This window comes from Ambystoma mexicanum, chromosome 9 (genome assembly GCF_040938575.1).
Source record: "Ambystoma mexicanum isolate Mex_15411 chromosome 9, UKY_AmexF1_1, whole genome shotgun sequence".
In the NCBI taxonomy this organism is placed as follows: domain Eukaryota; kingdom Metazoa; phylum Chordata; class Amphibia; order Caudata; family Ambystomatidae; genus Ambystoma; species Ambystoma mexicanum.
In genome coordinates, this window is record NC_090931.1 from 720,856,232 (window position 1) to 720,877,141 (window position 20,910).

The 20,910-nt window shown below is 43.1% G+C and overlaps 1 protein-coding gene across 2 annotated transcripts in view; it reads right to left on the reverse strand.

The window, feature by feature from the left end:
* PTH2R (parathyroid hormone 2 receptor) overlaps positions 1-20,910 on the reverse strand; it is a 1,139,291-nt gene that overhangs the window by 1,028,409 nt on the left and 89,972 nt on the right. Inside the window, exon 1 of one of the 2 annotated variants that reach the window (XM_069615615.1) lies at positions 2,275-2,834. The exons of the other annotated variant lie outside the window; for it this stretch is intronic. Coding sequence (XP_069471716.1) covers positions 2,275-2,349 — 75 coding nt within the window. The 5' untranslated portion in view covers positions 2,350-2,834. Of the gene's footprint in view, positions 1-2,274; positions 2,835-20,910 lie in introns of those variants that run through there. 2 annotated transcript variants of the gene reach the window in all.

Genomic DNA, 20,910 nt, shown 5'->3' on the forward strand with positions numbered 1-20,910 from the left:
CTCCGAAGTCCCAAAGCTTCAGTTCTCTGCACCCACTGAGGGGGGGCGGGGGGGACATTTCACACATATGACTCATACCTACCTCCCTTTAACCCTTTGCTTTGTGGCAGACTTGGTCGAGCCCCACAAAGGTCTGAAGACCTACTGCTTCTAATTAGTGAGTCGACTACTCTCAGGCTAACATCCCATCCGACACCCCTACCCCAAAAGCCACCAGAAGCAGGAGACAAACATCATGCAGAGCTCTGCACAACCCTATATATATATTTTTTTATTGATGTGTATCAGTTCAAATGAAACAGTATCCGAAACACATAAGAGAATCAATCAGTATAATCCAATCAAATATGTTCACATCAATAATTACATTTCATGCACTCCTGTTTGCAATATATATATATATATATATACTACACGTGAATTAGTAAAACAAATCACACTGTGTTAACTAATCGATGTTACGTCTCTCATTTACGATAAATAAAAGATCAAAGCATACTGCATGTCTAGAACCATTTTACCAGTCTAATTTGGAATTCACCTGTCGCCATATACCATGCAGCGCAACTTTAACAGTCATGTTGTCATAATACATCAAAAATTGATATATGAGATAACATGACAAAACGTAAAGTATTACAAGGTTTAAGATATTCAACATCATTTAAATGGAAGATAGCAACGTTGGTTAAGTGCTCGCATGGGACATGGACCCGCAAGCAGTTCGCAATTTCAAATCGTTTCAGGGCTGATTCAGTTCATATTCCCTAGAAATTCAATAAATTGTGTAAATATGGCCTTTTACAATAAATTGTGTAAATATGGTACACATCACCTAACCGCAGGGGCAATTGGGCATGAAGCACTATATATAACTAGATAATACTATATTATGTAATTTACACATGTCGTTGTGTTATCAAATGCAAACTCCATGGCAAACAATGAAACATTTCTTTTTTTTTTTTTGTTTTTTTTGTTTAAAGGCGATGTGCGCCAGACATTTAAAAGACGGGTTGGGTATGTTATACGTTTTTAGCACTTTAAACAGGCAGCGAACTATATAAGTGGAAAGTGGAGCACGCGTCTCCCATGCATTCATTTGAACTACCAATTTACTATTGCCCCGCATTCGAGCTTTGGCAGAAATGGAAACGATTCCATTTAGAACACATAACAATGTGTACTGGTATATCCCTTTAATTCCATTATGAATTTCAGGATATAAGATATCTACACGTATAATTTGAAATGTCTAACACATCTATTATATACGTCCAACAATATGAACCTGTCGGAGCATCCATCATCTCGCCAAAACACTCGTTCTGCAAACGATGCTCAAAATAGAATTAGGTTTTGTAATGAAAAGGTCCTTTGCTGCCCTCTGTTGGTTATGCAGTAGTACTACTATATACTTGAACACGATTTAGGATGCTGTAACATTACATATTATTAACATTGCCTTTCACTGCATTATTGATGTGTCCTGTGCTTAGGCCGAACTGTGGGCTTTGCCTCGGGATGTTCTATAATTGCTTTCATAAACATATCTTGGCGTTAGGTGAGAGTTCGCAGTAGAGCCCTCTCTGCGTCGCTAATGATGATGTGATAACAATGTTTCCTGGACCCATGACTTCTATGGACACCTCACTACTCAAACTTCTGAACGTGTGTGACAGCTAATAAAAAAAATGCAAGCGGACATGTCTAAGATGAGTGCATTTAAAAGTTACCAGAACGGCGTGGATACGGGAAGGGGGAGTTTGCCGCACCAGGGTACTTGTAATATTATGCAACTTCCAGTTAGTTATCGTTGCATAAAGGGGGCGAGAGAGAAGACATGGATAAAGAAAGGGAGCGCAGGGAAGAAAGCACGTTATGAGAGAAAAGACAGAAAGGGAAAGAAGAGAAAACAGAAGAACGAGAAAAAAGATGACAGAAAAGAAAGTGAGAACGAAGAAAGAGAGACAACACAGGTATGCGGATTGAGAACAAGCGACAGAATAAGAGGAAAAACCAAGAAACAGCCAAGAGAGAATAGAGAGAGAGAGTCTGTGAATGAGATGGATTGTATAGCGCACGCACAGCTATCCTGCACTGTAACAGGATATGCTTAAAGTAGACGAGTGCATGCATTGCTCGAGTACACTAAAATAAAAGGATGATAATGCAAGCCCAAACCCAGAAGCCACGTGACAGCGTGTTGGTTGCGCAAAGAAGTTTGAAGTCCTCCTAACATGAAGAAATACGTGATAACTGCCGCCACTGTACCTGAGCTGTGACCAGGGCACGCTCCGCCATTGCCAGCACCATCCCCCACACACAGGCTATCCAACGTGAATCCATCGGTCTTGAAATAGATGTAATTAACTTGGCGTCCTTTCCAATTCTACCCGAAATGACATCCAGGTGGGAAGCTGTCACGCCGGTTCCCGCGCAGCAGCGAGGAGCGCTCTCCTCGCCGACCTCAAACTTTAACCTCCCCGACTCTGCCGGGTCCTGCAGGCGAGCGCCGCCCGTTCATGTGTGCGCTCTCCTGGGAAGGGAGGCCATCGACTTCTGGTGGGGTTTGGAGATGTTGAAGATGGGAGCAAATAAGCCCAGTCCTCCTCCCCTCCTTCTCAGCGTCCCCATTAATTGATTGCCTTCGGACACCCGGCGTGTGTCCTCCCGGTCCATGGCGAGGAGAATGCGGAGGGGAGGCGGAGGGAGTAGGGAAACCCCCTCAAGCAGTGACTCCTCCCCCCCAACCCATATAGTGGAGCAGAGGACTTTGCCTCCGCAGCTTTGCAGCGCACCCTGCTTCAGAGGGCTGAGTCGGTGTGTGACGGTTGCACGGGGAACTGGTTGTTGTCACCTCGGGAGAGCCAGGGTGTGGTGATGGAGGGTTCCGAGCTGGCACTCCTGTAGAACAATTACTCCTTCTGGGCAGCTACCTGCACGCACACACATTGTAAATGTGTCCATACTTCGGTCTGCACCTAACCTCCCGATTTTCACACTTTGTAACCCAGGGATTCATTCTTTCACTCTCTATCTCTGCGCCCCCCCCCCAATCAACGCACCATATGTTCTTTGACGTCCCAGAGCGCTGAAGTTTCATGCGTGAGCAAGTCACCCTGTTCCCTTACAATCTGGGATCTACATTTAAAGGACATGCCTATACGTCCCAGAACGGATAGCTTTCTCACACATTGGACTGGGAGACTTGAGAGCTCCGAGTCCCTCACAATGATGTGTTATTTATATAGCGCTTTACAGAGCACATGTTAACATACAGTTATCACCTAACCAAAATTGGTACTCATTTATCGATCTCGGAAGGATGAAAGGCCGAGTTGGCCTTGCTGGGATTCGATCCTGCGACCTGCAGATCATGCTCCGATTGCTGCAGTGAGCACTTAACCCGCTCAGCTATTTTACCGGCTTAAGCAATAGGGCAAGAAGATGCCCCACGCCAGCTGGCACACAGTTGCCCAATGAAGGGTCACCACTATAGCTTTCTGATATTTCATCCGCTGAGTTATGCATGTGAGTCCTCGCTACTACTACTCCCAGAAGATCGGATTTTTTTTTTCTTCTAAATAAAATCCAGGAACTGGGAAACTGACTTCCACTGTAAGCTGAAGTTCCTTGTCAGAGGGCGCTGATCACATTTCCAGGTGGCTTGGGCCGAGTAAGTGGGTGCCAGTCATAGTATCGCCATCGAGTGGGCAGGGGCAATTGGAGGAGATCTCTACCCAAACATGTTTTGACGAAAATGTGTTTAAGTAAGAAACGCATTTTACTTTGCCGTTTTGAAATGCAATGGTTTTGCATGTTCTTAAGGGGAATGAAGTAATGTCTCATCACTCCAGAGCCTTACTTTTTCCACAACAGCAAATTATGCCGTATTTTCTTTATTGGCCCTAAGTAGTCTGATCTCACACTATGTGAAGTCCACGGCAAGCACCGTCCACGGCTAGCGTCCACCTGTACCAGCACTTGCACGGCCTGTATGAACAGAAGAGAGAATTGCCTAGCGCCGGAGGCAGATTTTGGTGCTGGGGGCGCAGTGGTCGAAGTGTACGAAAAGAAGTAGTGGAACTATATTACCTGCTGGCCTGCCACCGCTCCCCCCAAAACCCATCACCACACCCCTCCCACGTGCAAGCCAAACCCCCAAACAAACACACCTGCTGTTTAAGGAAAGGTTCAGTGCAGTGCACTGACAGTGCAAGTTTCAACTGCTTCCTACACTTTCCTACAGGAATGGTTTCTTTTTAAAATAAAAGTATAGGAACCGTAAAACTTGATTAGAAAAAGTAGAGAAGCACCGCTCACAACCCCTCCCGCCTACTTTGACCATTGTGGGGCATTGGGGGGGTGTGGAAGGATAGCTCATGGGCAACGCGTTTGCCTTGGAAGCAACACAGGTTCAAATCCCAATCCTGTGCTCAGAAACCACTCGTTGGTATTCAGCGCGTTATAAAATAACTATTATACAATTAAATAATATGGCATGAGCCGCCGGGCTGGGAGGCTTACTGGACGCTGAGGGAATACCAGGGGGGCCAACGCCCTGACCGCCCAGCTCCGCCACTGCAATTGCCCCCATGTACCGCGACAGAATCCACTGCACTGCAACTGCTAAATCATGTTGCACTGCATTTCTGCACACACATCCCCCCACACACGGTACCATAACATTGCAATTATAGGTACTCACATAGCAGCGGTCTTTCCCTATTACACTGCAGCCACTTGCTATGGCACTGTTTCCACCCCATTCCAACGTTACTGACTATTTCAAATCCATCCCTGCCTGCTCTCTCCTGTCACTGAACTCACATGCTCTGTAGGGTATTTTGTATAGATTTGGGGCCCAGCGGTATTTTCTTACCGACAAAATGAAAATAATTCAGTAATAATCACTCTTTGCATTCAGATTAGATTTGGTATATAGTACTACAGTATACATACATTATTTCAGCACACTGATACATTTAGTGGTATACATTATGTTGGTATGCGTTATTGGTGGTATTTCTGGTGAGCATAATTCCTTTGTTTTATATGTGGCCCCAATATCCAGAACCCCTTATTTTTGCTTCGTTTGTTCGTGTGATCACTAGAGAGGCCTCAGGCTTACATTTCAGGAACACCACATTTTCAATTGGTAAATTGTTTTCTGCCCGATGCTAATTTTAAGCATGCATCTGCCTGCAATTCGGTTTTCAAAGTCTGGACTGTCCAACCCAGAAACATATTGGTTTTTAATCCTAAATTTTGGGATTTCCTCCCTCTCCATTATTTTTTGAAACAATTTCTCATTAATGAAGCTCCTCTCCTGTTCAAGCGCTAAAGTGGCTTTTATTGTTTTAAAACAGTCATTTATACCAACATGAAAACATGGTTGCTCATCTTCCATGAGTATTTCAGCAAGAGTGGTAATGTGTTTTTCTGAATCTGCTTTAGGAGTAATATTTTGTTTGCATATCTTTTCTTTTAAATAAAAACTTTATGCGTGCTCATCTATGGCGGTCTGCCAATTTTTCCTTGGGTCCAAGTATATTTGTACAGGTAGTTTTTCATTGTCGCTCTGCATTTTGTCTTGACACATTAATATAACAGTGACATTAGGTATGCAACTATTCTGGAGATATACCTCCACAGCATCATTTGTTTTGGCAACAGTGTGACATTCATTTATGTTGCTGTTTTGTGATTTTAGTTTCTTAGGTCTCAATGGTTTTTTGGTTAAGGACCACAGCACTCCATTCACCCCATCTATGAGAGGAGACAATCTTTTCAGGCAATCTATCCCCATCAGAAATGGAATTTCACAAATAGATGTGATCAATACCTCTTGTTTCATTCTGTGCTTTCCTATTTTTATGTCAACCTCAGTTACACCTATGATGGGCACCTCCTCCCCATTAAAGTTATGCACTGGACCTTGATTGTCCTTCACTGTGATTTGATTCTGTGGGGTTCTCCCTTCATTGATACTCTTTACCAGCTCCTTGGACATAATTGTGGCCTGTGCGCCAGTGTCAATCATTGCAAATGTTTGGCATTTTTCTTCTACAGTGATGGGAGCATAATACCTGTCCTCAACTTCCTGTAATACACATAAGAAGTGTGAATTCTTACTGATTTCAGGACTCACCTTTCTCAGGCCTTTTTCACTTTTGGCTAAGCACATTGGTAAATGGAAAGACATTTTTCCCTCCTTTTTACCCATTTCTGCGCGAGAGACTTTATTCATTTCTCCATGTTCAGAGGTTTTTTGGAGTGTGGCCACCGTTCGCCTATCCATCCAGGTATCATCAGAGGCCACATTACAACCCTCCAACTGAACATGTGTAACAACATCATTCTGCAATCTGTCATTGTTTAATTCTGTGCATTTTCATTTAGTATGGTACCAGCCCTTACAGCCTCTTCAAAAATATGTGGCTTAAAGAATTCTTCAGGTGATTGGCATGTACCCTCCTTTGGAGTATTTCCTTTTTCTGCCTGTGTTTGGTCATTGTTTTGACTGCCCAGGGAAGAAATCATAGCATCCTCACTTACTCCCTGTTTACTGGTATTCCCCATGCATGAGTCATTTTTCTTAAATCTGTCCCTTTGTTCTTTTGGAATTTCAGGTGTTTCTTTTTCATTTGTACAAATCTTCAATGTTTGATTTAGCTCTAGGTTAAACCGTACCTCTCTTTTAGAAGTATTTGCACTTTCTTTTACATGTTAATTTACTGGCATTTTCACTTTTAAATCATTAGACATCTCAGAGTCATTATGCAAAATTACATCAGAGCAATCTGTCTTTTCGGCGCTGTAGGTATCATGAGTACTTAGTCACTTTTCAGAAGAAGCCCCCCGGTCATTGCTATGGCCATCAGCCCACTCCTTTGATGACTGTTTTTGTGCTGTACAAAGCTTCCCTATTTGTTCAGCTAACATTTTCACTTGGGCCTCAAGGCACTGGAACCTTTCCATCTCTCTAGAATCCTCCCTCTTTGGCCTAGATCAATATTGTTTGCTTTCTCCCTGATTGGATCTATTCTGATACCTCTCAGGTGAGTGATTTCTATTGGGATAGTTTCTGAACTCTTGATTCATTTGTGGAGGGGGGTGGGGTGCACCCATTCTTTGGTTGTAGTCCCCTGGTGGGGGATCATTGTACTGACGTGAAGTATAATTCACGTTCTGTCTCATGTCCTGTCTCTCATGTTATGGCTACTGACCCCTATGTTGATTCCCATTATCAGCAAGTCTATCCTGATTACCATATATCATGGTGTTGGGATCAAATTTGCTCTGTGTCCCCAATGTCTGGTAGGGACCATCATTTCTTTGATCTTGATTTTGTCTCTGATTATAGTTCATACCTGACATATCAGGCCGATAGCCTGCCCGGGGCCTATCTCCTAAATACCTAGGACTGATGTAGCTCTCCCTATTACTAGGATCATGTGATTGAAACATTGGTGCAGAGTGTGATGACCTTTGTTGATTAACCTTTTGTTCAGGTGCTGAATTATTTTTACCTGGACTTTGAGCAGACTCAAGGGACATTTTGGCTGACCTGATTTCCATCACTGTTGCTGAGGGTTCTTTAGATTTAGGTCTAGTATCTTTCATTTTATCACTTTCTCTACCCTGACAATAGAGTACCTCCTATAGTTTTGCGCTTTGATGCACAATCCACTCAAGGGACTTGCCACAATCAAATTCACAAACCAATTGGGATATGATGTCTTTCTGTAGCCCATAGAAGTAGACGGTTTTAAATTCATCAGAATTGGGGTCAAAAGCGAGAAAATGCTCTTTTTAAGTCTTGTAAAAACTGGCGAGGGGATGTATTAGGCCCAGCAGTAAGTGTGTAAGAAACTTTCTTTGCCTCCTGTAATGACTGGAAAGGAGAAAAATGACGCCTAATTTCTTTTTCAAACTCCACCCATGTCATATTCTGCTGTTCATTTAATACCCTTATGATGCTGGCCGTCGGAGCATCTAAAGTTAAATGAAAATATTGTCTGTACTGTTCCTTAGGTATCTTGAGTGCTTTAAAAATGTCATGAACCGCTTCTAAGTGATCCTCAATGCAGCATTCCCCTCCTTTTTAAATGGTTTGATCAGAGCTTTAATAGATTTCATTATTTCTATGGGGCTACTTGTTGCAATGCATGGAATTGCACTACTTGGTGACTCAATCCTGGTTCCAGGTGTATGGGATTGGTGGCTGCCCCCAATGGGAGTATCAAATCCCCCAAGGGCGCTGCAACCAAGTTCAGTCACCGGCCCAGTCACTGGAGCACTAGCTCTTTGGGCAGAACTAGAATTCACCTCCACTCCATTGAATGTAGTACCCTGCCGCCTCTCCTGGGACCTTGGAATGCACATTTGTTGTTCTAAGTCTTTGCACTTTTTAAGGAGCCTGCGTGCTTCATTTTGCAGATAGTTATTTTCATCACTCATTTTATTTATTACCTTCTGCATGTCGCACATTTGCATTTGGCATTCATTGAATTCTTTGTTTCTCTTGTCTCTTTCTTGAATCATTTTAACCATTTCTTGCTCTGCACCTTGGAGATCACTTTCTTTTTCAAAATGTTCTTTTTGTAAAATCTGCATTTCTGAAACAATCTCATCTTTATCCTGTCTAATGTGATCCACTAAGGCTTTTAAGTGTACCATTTCTTGCTCACTGTCTTCAAACTGTTTCTTGCTTTTGGACAACTGAATATCAAAATATCTGCATTTTAATTGCATATCTTTCTGACATCCTTCTAATTCTGTTCTTAACATCTCCTCTTTTTTACTTGCCCCATCTAAGTCAGTCTTTAGCCTGTTAATTAGCTGGGTATCATTTTCTTGCATTCGCAGGGACATATTCAAAATAAACCATATTTTGGCGCATAGCCGTATTAAACAGTCTTTCTCTGCACTTTTATCAGCTGCATTCCATAACCTTGTAAGGCAGACATGAATTATGCTGCCTTCTGCAAAAATATTGTCTATTTTTTTTTTCTGCACCTCACCCTGAATGCGGTCATGCCATTCTGAGGTACTGTTTGATGACCACGTCCCATGTGCAAACAACTTTGCCTCTAAATATTGCACTAAGTCTGAGAATGCGGTTTCTCTTTGTGACATTCTGAAATTCGTTTTTGTTGACACACTGTTATTATGAAATGGGTTCCCTTTAATGTACAGATGGCAGTGTGAGACACACTTGCCACGCCCAGTAGGTGCTCTATGATCACTTTCCCGGCCTGCAACGCACCATAAATATGTAGGGTATTTTGTATAGATTTGGGGCCTAGCAGTATTTTCTTACCGCCAAAATGAAAATAATTCAGTAATAATCACTCTTTGCATTCAGATTAGATTTGGTATATAGTACTACAGTATACATACATTATTTCAGCACACTGATACATTTAGTGGTATACATTATGTTGGTATGCGTTATTGGTGGTATTTCTGGTGAGCATAATTCCTTTGTTTTATATGTGGCCCCAATATCCAGAACCCCTTATTTTTGCTTAGTTTGTTCGTGTGATCACTAGAGAGGCCTCAGGCTTACATTTCAGGAACACCACATTTTCAATTGAAGCGCCACCATGGGCTGTCCTCGCTGTCTTATCTACGGCAGCAAGCTAACATGCGGTATTTATCACCAACTTATCTACATCGGTGAACTATGTCCAGGGCCTCTCTTTCTGCTGACTCATGTACCTCCAGAAGTAGTCTATTTCATTATATTATTATTATGTGCCGTTCAGAAAACATACACTTATATACTGAATGGAATCATGCGCACAGCTACCGCTAAGTCTTATTTTTAGCTAGCTTAAAAATGACAATTGCACTGTCTAAACCTCTCCCCATATTATCAGTACTGTAATGGTAGATGCACAAATAAAAGAGAAAAATAAAACACACTATCCGTCTGCTTTCAGATATTTTTTGTGTATTATAAAAAATTGCATTTCAACACGATCTTACTCTTTTAACAGAAATAAATGGAAATTGCACAGTAACAACCTTATCTGTAACAAAATGAAAGAGAGCGGCAAGAACATTTTCAATTCGCAACATTAAACCTGTTGATAAAACTCTGGAGTTCCCTCTTCCACGCTGACTGAATAGTTTCGCACACATACACACTGCCCCCACACTCTGTAATATAATTACCAGGCCTGTCCAGCATGTGAAGTTCGTCGGCTGGTCGCCTTCTGGAAGTGGTTCAATGAATTCTTCTTAAATCACCCCAGCAAGGACGAGCATCTGCCGTCACTCAAACCGGGGCTTATTGACTGGAATTCCCAGTCTCTGGAGCAGTGCACTGGGATCTGCTTTTTCAATCAGGAAAATACCCAGCCACCAGCCAGGTCTTTCTCCCAGCTGTGTAAAAAGTCTTCTCTTCTGCTTTTTCCCGAGATTCATTAGCAAAGCTCTGTTACAGCCTGCCAAACAAGTTCAACCAATGAAATTCTATCATGTCCTACCCTCCTTCTCATTAACAATGGCTTGGCTTATACAGTTGCAACTGTAACCAAACTGATTTCCTGCTTATTTGAGTCTTTGCTTCCTGCAAATACTGTGGACAGAGCGCAGATAGAAGCAAAGAAAAAAGAAATTTGGATGCACGTTTAAAATGGCTTTCAGAGCCTGTCATTTTCCATTTCATTTTGCACTGGAGAACACATTATATTATTAATGAGTTAGAATCATTAGTATTGTTAATAAGGTTAGTTCATTAATCCTTCAATGTGTCTCCTGCAACAGAGGAATTTCAGGTGGAGAAAAAGAAATATGCTTTTAACTGTGAAAAAAATTATTTGCATTTTAAATGTAGAAATCGTTTTTGACTGAATAGCCTGTTCTTCGTTTACATGTCCATGTCACACTGGCAACACATGCCTTGCTGTACCGCATTATAGCAATGCACCAAACCCTTGCAGTGGTGCTGCATAAAAATAATGCTAAATACTCTTACAGCTCCCTCTATTGGCACTGAGTTCACTTTTTCAACTCTACTGCAAATCTGTCTTTGTGTCTCACTCTCTTGGCACTGCAACTCACTCCACTTGCACTGTACTGCCACTACTGGTAAATCGCTGAATAGTGTGGTGCGAGTGGCAGAGACGGCATTCCCTGCCCACCCGAGATTTTATGCGTCACCCACAGGCTGTGTTTGAGCCCAGTCCACTGTCCTCAGCAATTGCCTAGAGCCAGTAAAGGACGTCAGCCCTCTAGGAGCCTATAGAGTTGCACAGTGAAAGTGCAAGTTAAACTGGGCAACATACATACATGTGCACATTCCTACAGAGTGGTCGCTCAGCTAGCTAAATTCGCCAGAGCCTTTGCTGCTTGAGCTACTAACTTTTAACTGCCCTGAATGTTTAATTTTTTTAAGTAAAAATCTAATTTCTGCTGTGTTTGTGTGCAGATATAGCCAAAAAATTACTTTGCAAATAAGCGTGCCCGGCTTGCTCTGATATTTTACATTACAAGACAATTAAATAGGGACGTCATTTCACCAAAATTCCAGGGGTAGCGGAAGTGACATCACACGACTCTTGACCCCTGTTGACATCACACGACATGATGTCATTTGACCCCACCCCAAAGTGATATCACGGGAAGCAATGGAACACAACCTTTCACCCCTTGACAAAACAGGAAGTGGCATCATATAGCATTGTTCTTAACTACAGAACAGAAAATATGGTTACGATATCACTATAATGTTATGTACATTTCATACAAGAATGGATCAGTATATATATCGTTAGGATCAGTCTGTATAGACCCATATTACTAAATTACTGTGAATGCAAGCAGACGTCCAATGCCAAATGATAATGATGTGTTATTATACAGCACTTACGCTTAAGCGCTTTATATAGAAAAAAATATACCCCCAATATCACCCAACCTGTATTGGTACTCATTTATCGACCCCAGAAGGATGAAAGGCTGAGTTGAAGTGTTTAAGAACAGACTAAATCAGTGACTCACCCCTTGAAGTGTGCCTGAAATAAACCTTTGAGTCTAGCAATTATTGTATAGAATTCCAAAAAGACACATTATTTAATATTCCTATTCTTTCTTATTTAGGGTCAGTGCTGAAAGTGTTAGACTTGTTGCGCCCAGTTCTTTTTTTTCGTTTCTTTTTTTAAGAGGCCTAAACAAGAAAGTCAGCCACTCAGGAAGTAAAGAGCCACATGGTGCTGGCCACAGCCCAGGAGCTTGCATTACAAAAAAAAAGAAAAAAAAAAACACTTTTTTTTTTACATTTCTTTTTAGGGGTAGCAAGGTAGACCTCAGAGGTCGCAGTTGCGACCTCTGGCGACCTCTAAATGACGTCCCTCCAATGAAAGTCTGTTTTACAAAACTGTTGGACCAGTGCGGCTTTCAGCACTGGCTTATTTACTTAACTGCTCTTGGTGTTAAAGTAAGGGCGACATCGGTTACTTCTGCTGATTGTTTCTGGTCCTTTGGTCTGTCCATGACGATTGCATCGGGACTTATTACCAATGACCCACATGGGTTGCCTAGCGCAGTCCAGATGGGAGGTATGCCTAGCGAATAATACCCATTTTCCTTAACTTGGGTAATTATTCAGATGAAGCGGCTTTACCAATATATTCAATTTCACGCTTGTGACGTAGGCTGCAAGTTACACATACACCTATATAGCAGGTGCATTAACAGTTCAAATTGTCTTGGTAGAGTGGACATCTGGCAAAGTGACTCTCCATCTTCCCCCACGTATGCACCTGGTCTTGACTGTTTGAAGCATACACTTCCCTCTTTAACAGTTTGAAAAAAAATAGATTTTTTTTCATGAAACATGAGTTAAAGTGCCTCATTATGAGTTTGGAGGTAACTACTTCAAATTACGAGTTTGGTTCTGGGGTGGAGGATTTGCCTCCAGGAAAATCTTGGATGCAAATCATCGAACTCACCACTGAAAAAAATCGGCAGAATCCACAAAATGACTGCACCAGTTATTCCGCCTGCTAATTCCACCCAAAAAGCCCCATTGAGTCCTATGGACTTGAAAACAATGGGGATTTACACCACCAATTGTAATCCGGCGGTATTTCCGCCGGACCAAATGGTGGTAACAGTTATTCGGTTTGGTGATATCTCATCAAATTTACAGGCCAGATACTACCAAACTCATAATGAGGCCCATTAATGTGCCAAGTGAATAGTTGCTTAATCTTGTGCAATGTATACGTGTCTATACATTTGAAATTTTGTCCACAATATTTGTAGTGGCAGTCTCAATTTAGCATTCGTTCCAGGTGGTCGCCTTCCTCTTGCCCCAACTCTGTGGTTTAATAACATCTATGGAATATATGTACTTCTCTATTGATTGATCCATTAGAGACTCCTATACCCGATAAAAGACCACCACATCAACAATCCCACAAGAGACTCTGGTACAAGAAACAGCCTGCTTTACTCTGCACATTTTGTTTTATTAAACATACAATCAAAGAATTAAAGGAGGTCCCTTAACTTACAAAGCTGAGGATATCCCCCACAATACGCCAATTTGATACTGACAGCTTGTTTGCAGAAAGGAACACACAGCCTGCCTACTGTTGTCTAACTAATGATTTTATTCCAATTTTCACACATATCCAAAAATGTATTAACAAAGTATACATGATCATTGTAGGCAATAATGGGATGTTCTAATATCTATCTCTACAACCAACTCGATTGATACTAATTAATGTATAGGATCACCCGAATAATAGTGCAACATCGGATAATGTGGCAACAGTGGCAACCACTCTGAAGAAGTATCAGTGATTTGAATGCACTTATTCAGCTAGAGGGGTTAAAAGAATGTGAACTTAATTCATCTGCAACTCTTGATTATATATTTGTGAATGAAATTGGGTTGCAGTTTATTAAAGATACAGCCATCATACATCGGTATGAAAGTGATCACCTTCCATTGTGTCTACTACTTACATCTCTAGTAAAACATGATCAGGAACCTTTAATAGCTACAAATGGGAAAATCGCCATTAACACACAATTGGGCCTCATTACGAGTTTGGAGGTGGCCATGCAGTTTAACCCCCATAGGGCTCAATGGGAATGAGGAGGAAGCTAACAATGGACCTGTTAATGACGGGTCCGTTGTTAGCATCCAGTTCTGCTAGCGGGTGCCGCTCTGCACGTCTGGTCTGTCCAGGCTTACAGAGCGGGACACGCTGCAGAACTCATAATGTGGCAGCGCGGTATGAACGGTGCCGGTCCCTTACCGGCACCGTTCATACCGTGGCCGCCACAGTCGTAATGAGGCCAATGTAATAGGATAGGGTGGAACAACCAAAAGATTGAAAAAGCATCAACCTTGTCGCACAAACTGCTTACTTCATTCAACAGAAATTATGAAGATCTTGATTTTGCAGCTCATAGGGAGGATATCATTCTCGCCTTTGTAAGGCTGATAGCACGATTAAAGAAGTCTCAGTAGAGACGCAGAAATACAAAAGTATGGCTGAAAGAAGTGATATGAAACAGAGCATACGAATTGTGCATGACCCTCAGATAGCAAATGCAAAGTGCGAGTTAAGGAAAGCGATTAGTGATCTTGTCTTTCAGCAGTTTAGCTTTTTTCTTCTAGTGAGGTTGCCAATTATATTAGATTAATAAAAATGCAATATCGCAAATGGCTGAATAATTTCAACAACTACTCTCTGACTTACCATTAGACACCTGTCCCTGCTAGCCACAATAACCTAGCATGGTGAACATGCATTGCATCGCGGGACTGTTTCGATGCAGTAAGTTTGTCTTGGCCGGGGGTGAAACAACTTTTCAATGCTCTTATAGCCACTTATTACTCACATGATCATGATCCCATGGCAACATGGACTATGCTTGCCTCAGATGGAGACAAGGCAAGCATGGGCAGGCTATTTCTTCTGTCAAAACATATGCAAAATATTTGCACAGTCAGTCCTCTGTATCAAAGACCTCTTCATCATGATGAACTATTCACATGGTGTGCATTGTGGTTCAGGGAAATATCTGGATCCACTGCGAGAGCGGCATCCCTCTGAAGGAACAACATCTTTCTACAAGGTTTCTGGGTTTACAAAACAGAAACATTCCTGTATACAAAACATCAACTCTCTGGACCAATATAGCCCTCATTTCTGCTACACAATCCTATTTTTCATATATATATACCTGCACACCATTAGAGGAACATATCATTTTCTCTTCCCTCCTCTTCGTCACAAGGGACGTCCTCAAGCCTATGGACTGACATTTCTTGTGGATAAATCCGAAGATCTATCTGTGGTGCTTCATCGTTACCCAACAATAGGTCAGCGTTGAAGAGGGCAGGGGATGGAGGCAATCTCCAGAGCCTCTATACACTCTCCTTGCCTTCTGTGTGCATCTCTTCTCCTTCTGTGAAGTTCAAAACTCCACTAACATTTACGATGGACTGCAGGGTGCTATACCTTGGAGCACAGGCTCTCTCGACACCGGTCCGGATTGATCTTGAACAACGTGCGGTCCGACGACATCAGTCAAGTGTCTCATAATGTCACCTACACAATAAGATAGTATGGCATGTAAGATTGTCCATGTGGAAGTGTCCACATTTTAGCAGAACCTAGTAACAAGCCTCTCAATGGGAAATGCCAGGTGTGAGAATGAAATGACATAGTCGCACTACAGGAGTCAATCACTGACTGAGTGATATCCGAAAACAAGCATAGATGCAATGCACCGCATGATGTTACATGACGTATGGTATCAGGCTCAACATCCTTTGAAGTTCCATCACCCAAAAAAAAAAACATTGTTACCATACACCATATACCATGAACATAGAAAACATGCGTGGGTGGTCATGATGACACCATTAGTACTGTGAGCAGCACATGCCACATGCAATGACCCATATCCTGTGGTTTTCTTGCAGAACCAGAATTTGCCGGACAACCACAAACAACCCTCTGAGCCCATAGATGTGCCAGCATCAGGAGCAAGTATGAAGAGCTCAAAGACACTGTCAATTACAGAAGCAACACACATAACTCAGGAAGATTTCTTCTGCTCTGCATGCCACATATTTGAGGTACTTCTTTACCACTGCACACACGCACCTTATGACTCTTTCTCTCTCTAATGACTTGGACTACACTTCCCGAGGGCGTTCAACCTACCAGCGCTTTGAGATCATACCAATGATACATAAGGTGCTGTATAAATGCCAAGTAACATAGCATAACATAACTGTGCAGGGACACAACGACCGGATGTACGAATTAGGAGGTGCCCTCTGCGGCGTGAGGAGGAGATTGGGCGTCGCGTGTCTGTAGTTGAATTCTACAGATCATACTACCTTGCCACCACCACTCATTTGTGTCGAGGTGGGGACTGATATGACCAGCAGGCTAAGCAGGGAAGCTAGAGCAGGCTCCACCGCTCTTTTGTAGAGGTTCTGCAGGAAGCCCTGCCTGCCTCAAGGAAGACCCTGGTTACCTGTTCCTAGGGGTCACAGTGGAAATAGGGGAGAACTGAAGAATGCCCAGAGGAAAATCAAAAGACCTGAAACCACACCCTGGGTGGAACACAAACGGAAACAGTGAAACAACAACCTTAGGGGTGTTCCAGGATTCACAAGGGCACAAACTAAGTGGAAAGAAGAAAAGTATCAGTAGATCATTCAAAGGAAGTGCACCTCAGAGCAGGAAATGAGGATGCAAGAGCAAAGTGGTGCGGAGATAGTTTCTCTTAACACCTTACAAACAAACCATGAGAAGTTTTGCATGGTCCGGGATGCCTGTAGGCCAGAACAGTTAAGAAAGGGAGAACACAATTCGGCCCACCGCAGTTATGTCTGTAGCCACAACACAATCCAAAATGGACTAGAAAGCAGAACGCGGATTTGGAACTGCTAGAGAATCTAAAGCACATCCATACACAACAGCAGATACAAATGAGGACGCCAAACAATACAGAGAAATCGCGGTGTCACTGCTGAGCCCCAGGCCCCTCTCTGTCATTCCTGTCCTCTTATTTTGGCAGCTCCGGCTTTGGCAGAGCTGTATCGTGGTGCAATACATGGCGACATGGCCACAATTCCCAGAGGCCACAGAAGCCATCAGTTGTGCCATACAACGATGCAGCTCCATGGGTAAGAGGCTGAATGTGTGCAAGTGCCAAAACCAAACTGCTGGCTGGAAAGTGGAATATACCCCACATGCTTTTCCTGAATGCAACAGAGCCTCACCTTGCAGACAGTGTTTGATCAATGCACACAATAAGCACCTGCGAAAAGACGTACCACACGTGTACTGTGCTGAAACCCAGGTTTACCCTCCACTACAGACATTTTCTCTTGGCAGGCATTGTGGCTCACATCACCACTGATTTTGCCCATCAAGCTTGAATGATCGTGCCTGTCAGATCCTTTAGATGCCCCTCGCCCCCCATTCTCCTATGTGTGTGGCAGGGTATTTCGTGCACTGGCCACCCAGCCGTGGAGTCACATTCTAGAAGACATGGTAGCTCTGGCCTCACTTGCAAATGTTGTCTTTGCAGATTCAGAGTTTGATTGTGTGTTACTTTGAGTTAAAGATGCATTGGATAGGACAAGCTGAACAAGGAAACCTGGACCCGTTTGAATTAGGGTCGGGTAAGCCGGGTCCAGCTATGCAGGAGGATCTGAGGTAGTAAGTGCTAGCTAGGGGCTAACAGGGCACAAGACTGAAATGGGCACTTAAGACAGTTGGGGTTAGGGAGTTGGTGGGATAGGACCTGTTGGGAAAGAGCACGTGGTATGGTTGGTGTTAGAGAGTGGCTAGAATGGGTCAAAATGGGCAAAGGCACCTGGGGCAATTGTTGTCAGGCAGGGTATTGGATGGAACTAGATGGGATAAGGCTTCTGGGAGAGTTTGGTTATGGAGATAAAGGATGTAATGGTCAATTCCATCAGTAAAACACGCATAAGAAGTTGTGGATTTGAGCTTTCATTTGAAGTTAGTTTGCTTGTTGGTAATGTCACAAGACAAAGGGAACACAGCACTGCTGACAATGGATTAAAATTAAAGGGCTAAATTAAGCAAAAGAAAACTTAAGACATCAGCATGTAAATAGTTTCAGAAAGGCTGTAAAATAAAGGATCTTGGAACATGTAGTCATTGAAAGCATGATAATATGGTAAGGATGTCAAATAAATGGTATACCAACGGTTCCAGAAAGAAAGGTCTCCTGCTTAGTGATGTATAGAGCTGAGACTATGTGAGACAGTCTCTGCAGTCTGATGTGTGGTACCTTGCTGCCAGTCTATCCACCATTGCATTGAGGATTGGAGGTGGCGCTCTGCTTGAAAACACCCGACCGCAACGCGCAGCGTTCGAAGATCTGAGAAGAGGTAGACAGTCTCTGCAGTCTTGGCAGACCTTGGCAACTTGGCTGACTGCCTGTTAAAAGACGCTCGCATGGAGACACTGAGCGTGGAATAGAGACCAGTGGTACAAGCGAACGCGGGTGAGTCGGGATATAATCAACATCTGGCTGCTGCTGCTCACACGAAGGGAAGGGGTTGCAGTGAATGCCCCATTAGAGGTTAATGATGAACAAGGGAATCCTATGAACGTTTTCTTGGATGCCCCTCCTCCCACGTTTCCATAGAAATCATCACATCTACAGCCTCATATATTGGCGAATTACAGAGGATTGAACTTTTAGACTCTGAAATTGACACATGTACGTTGGCTGGCCCGCAAATGCAACAACATATACTGGCAATGCCTGAAGTGATAGGGACAACTAAAACTGATTCACAAAGGTTGTTTCCCAAAAGACCAGGAGTTTACAGGCATAATGAGGAAACTGCCATCCAGACGTTTGCAGGAACTAGGAACATGAGTTTGGATGAGCCTTTCAAGATCGGAAAATTCTTCTATCGTAAAACCTTGCCAGATTTACCATCGGGATTAACATCCATACAAGACCTGACATGTGAGAACAGGGTGAAGGTACACGATGAGGATGTTGGAACCAATGAAATCCATGGAAAGCTACGCATTTGGCTCGAGCACTTTGCGTCACATTCCAACAGAAAGAAGCGATGCAGGCACCGAATTTGTTGAGAACCACAGAGATTGGGGTAAGGATGCACAGAAGATTATGAATCTTATCAACCAGGACCTAGCGATTCCACTCATGACAGAACCACATGGGAATGCAGCAACCATTGAAAATAATGAAACATTTACAATCAAGGCAAGGGGAGCAGGGATCCCTCGGAACGGCCTTGCGAGCCATTTCTCCAAAGTTCATTCACACCACTCTTTAGTGGCAAAGAATGGACAAAACCGCAAAAGGTGAAGAATCAGCTCCTATTACCGGGAACAACATGGGTGCGACCATGGCTTCAAGGATAACAATAAAACGAAACAATAAAAGGCCAGGGCTGTCACTGGGAGACCTTACTCCATCATAGCCAGACATCAATCAGCAGGTCGCGCAGGCATCAGAATATCTAGGTACAGAAAAAGACACTGAAAATGTGCATGGAGGTGGTGCTTGAAAGACACATTGGGCCTCATCACGACCCAGGCGGTAAGTTACCGCCTGGGCCGTGACTTTACCACCATGGCGTAAACTACGTTTACGCCATGGTGGTTGGCGGACTTACCGCCCCATTCGGACCTTGGCGGGGCGGTAAGTCCCCAATCCCCATTTACCCTTCCCCATTCCCATTTTTGCCCCATAGGGCATAATGGGAGTGGGGAAGGCGTTAATTACGCCACCGTAAATTACGGTGGCGTAATTAACTCCATGGTCCCTTAGCGCCATGGATTTTAACACCTGCTAAAAGCAGGTGTTAAATTCGCCATGGCGCTAAGGGACCTCGTACTCAGGCGGTAAGGGTCGGCGCTGTTTACGGCGCCGTAAACCCCTTACCGCCTGGGTCGTGATGAGGCCCATTGTGTGAACTCTAGAGGTAGACCAGATCTGCAAAATGCCTTTGTATATCAATCCACCAAATACACCAAGAACATCTTCACCAAACAGTGCCTGCATTTTCGAATCTGCAGCAGTTCAAATTCAGTACAAACGAGTATTTTTTATTTACTGTGTTATAGTTCACAAGGAACTTTTCACAAATACACAAAATCTCACATTTCAAGAACAATTACATTAAAATTCATTAGGCTGTTGCAGAAAAGAACACACAAGCAAACATGGCAAAAGACGTCTGAAAAATAAAACAAATGTACACATTACAAACTAGTATTGCCTTTTGCAGGTAGGCAAAAGAACCCGTGGAACACACTCTTCGCTAAGACAGGTAGTCTTCGCTGATATGCAGTGGGCCTTCAGCTGCACAGATGGTAGGTGTACATGCAAGTAGGGAAGGGATGATCAGCCACTAGACCAGTAACCGCTCGGTTAACTAAGGGCTCTTCGTGGCCAGCATCATTTATTAAAATGACCCTCTACACCCCAGCCTAACACCCTGCTAAGCTATAGGCAGTGTTCACAGGGATATTTTGTCTGACCAGAGAAATCACCACTATGTGTCACATTTGCATTCATACATAAACTATAATAATCACTACCAAAATATGTCTTGTGTAGGGGAGCTATTCCATTAACACAGGTAGTTCCTCCAGTTCTGCACAGTAAAGCCTGGATGAGCCACTCTCTCGTTTCCTTGGCCTATAAAGGAGAGCTGCAACCTCATATAATCATGTACCACTCTCATAGATGTCAATCATTTCTAACTGCTTCCCCCCGTTGTTTATGACAAAAGGGATTCAACAACCGTCATATGCCAGCTTATTTGCTTTCTCCATGCAGCTACAGCCACTGGCTATGCTAGGACAGGCTCGCGTGTTTTGTGAG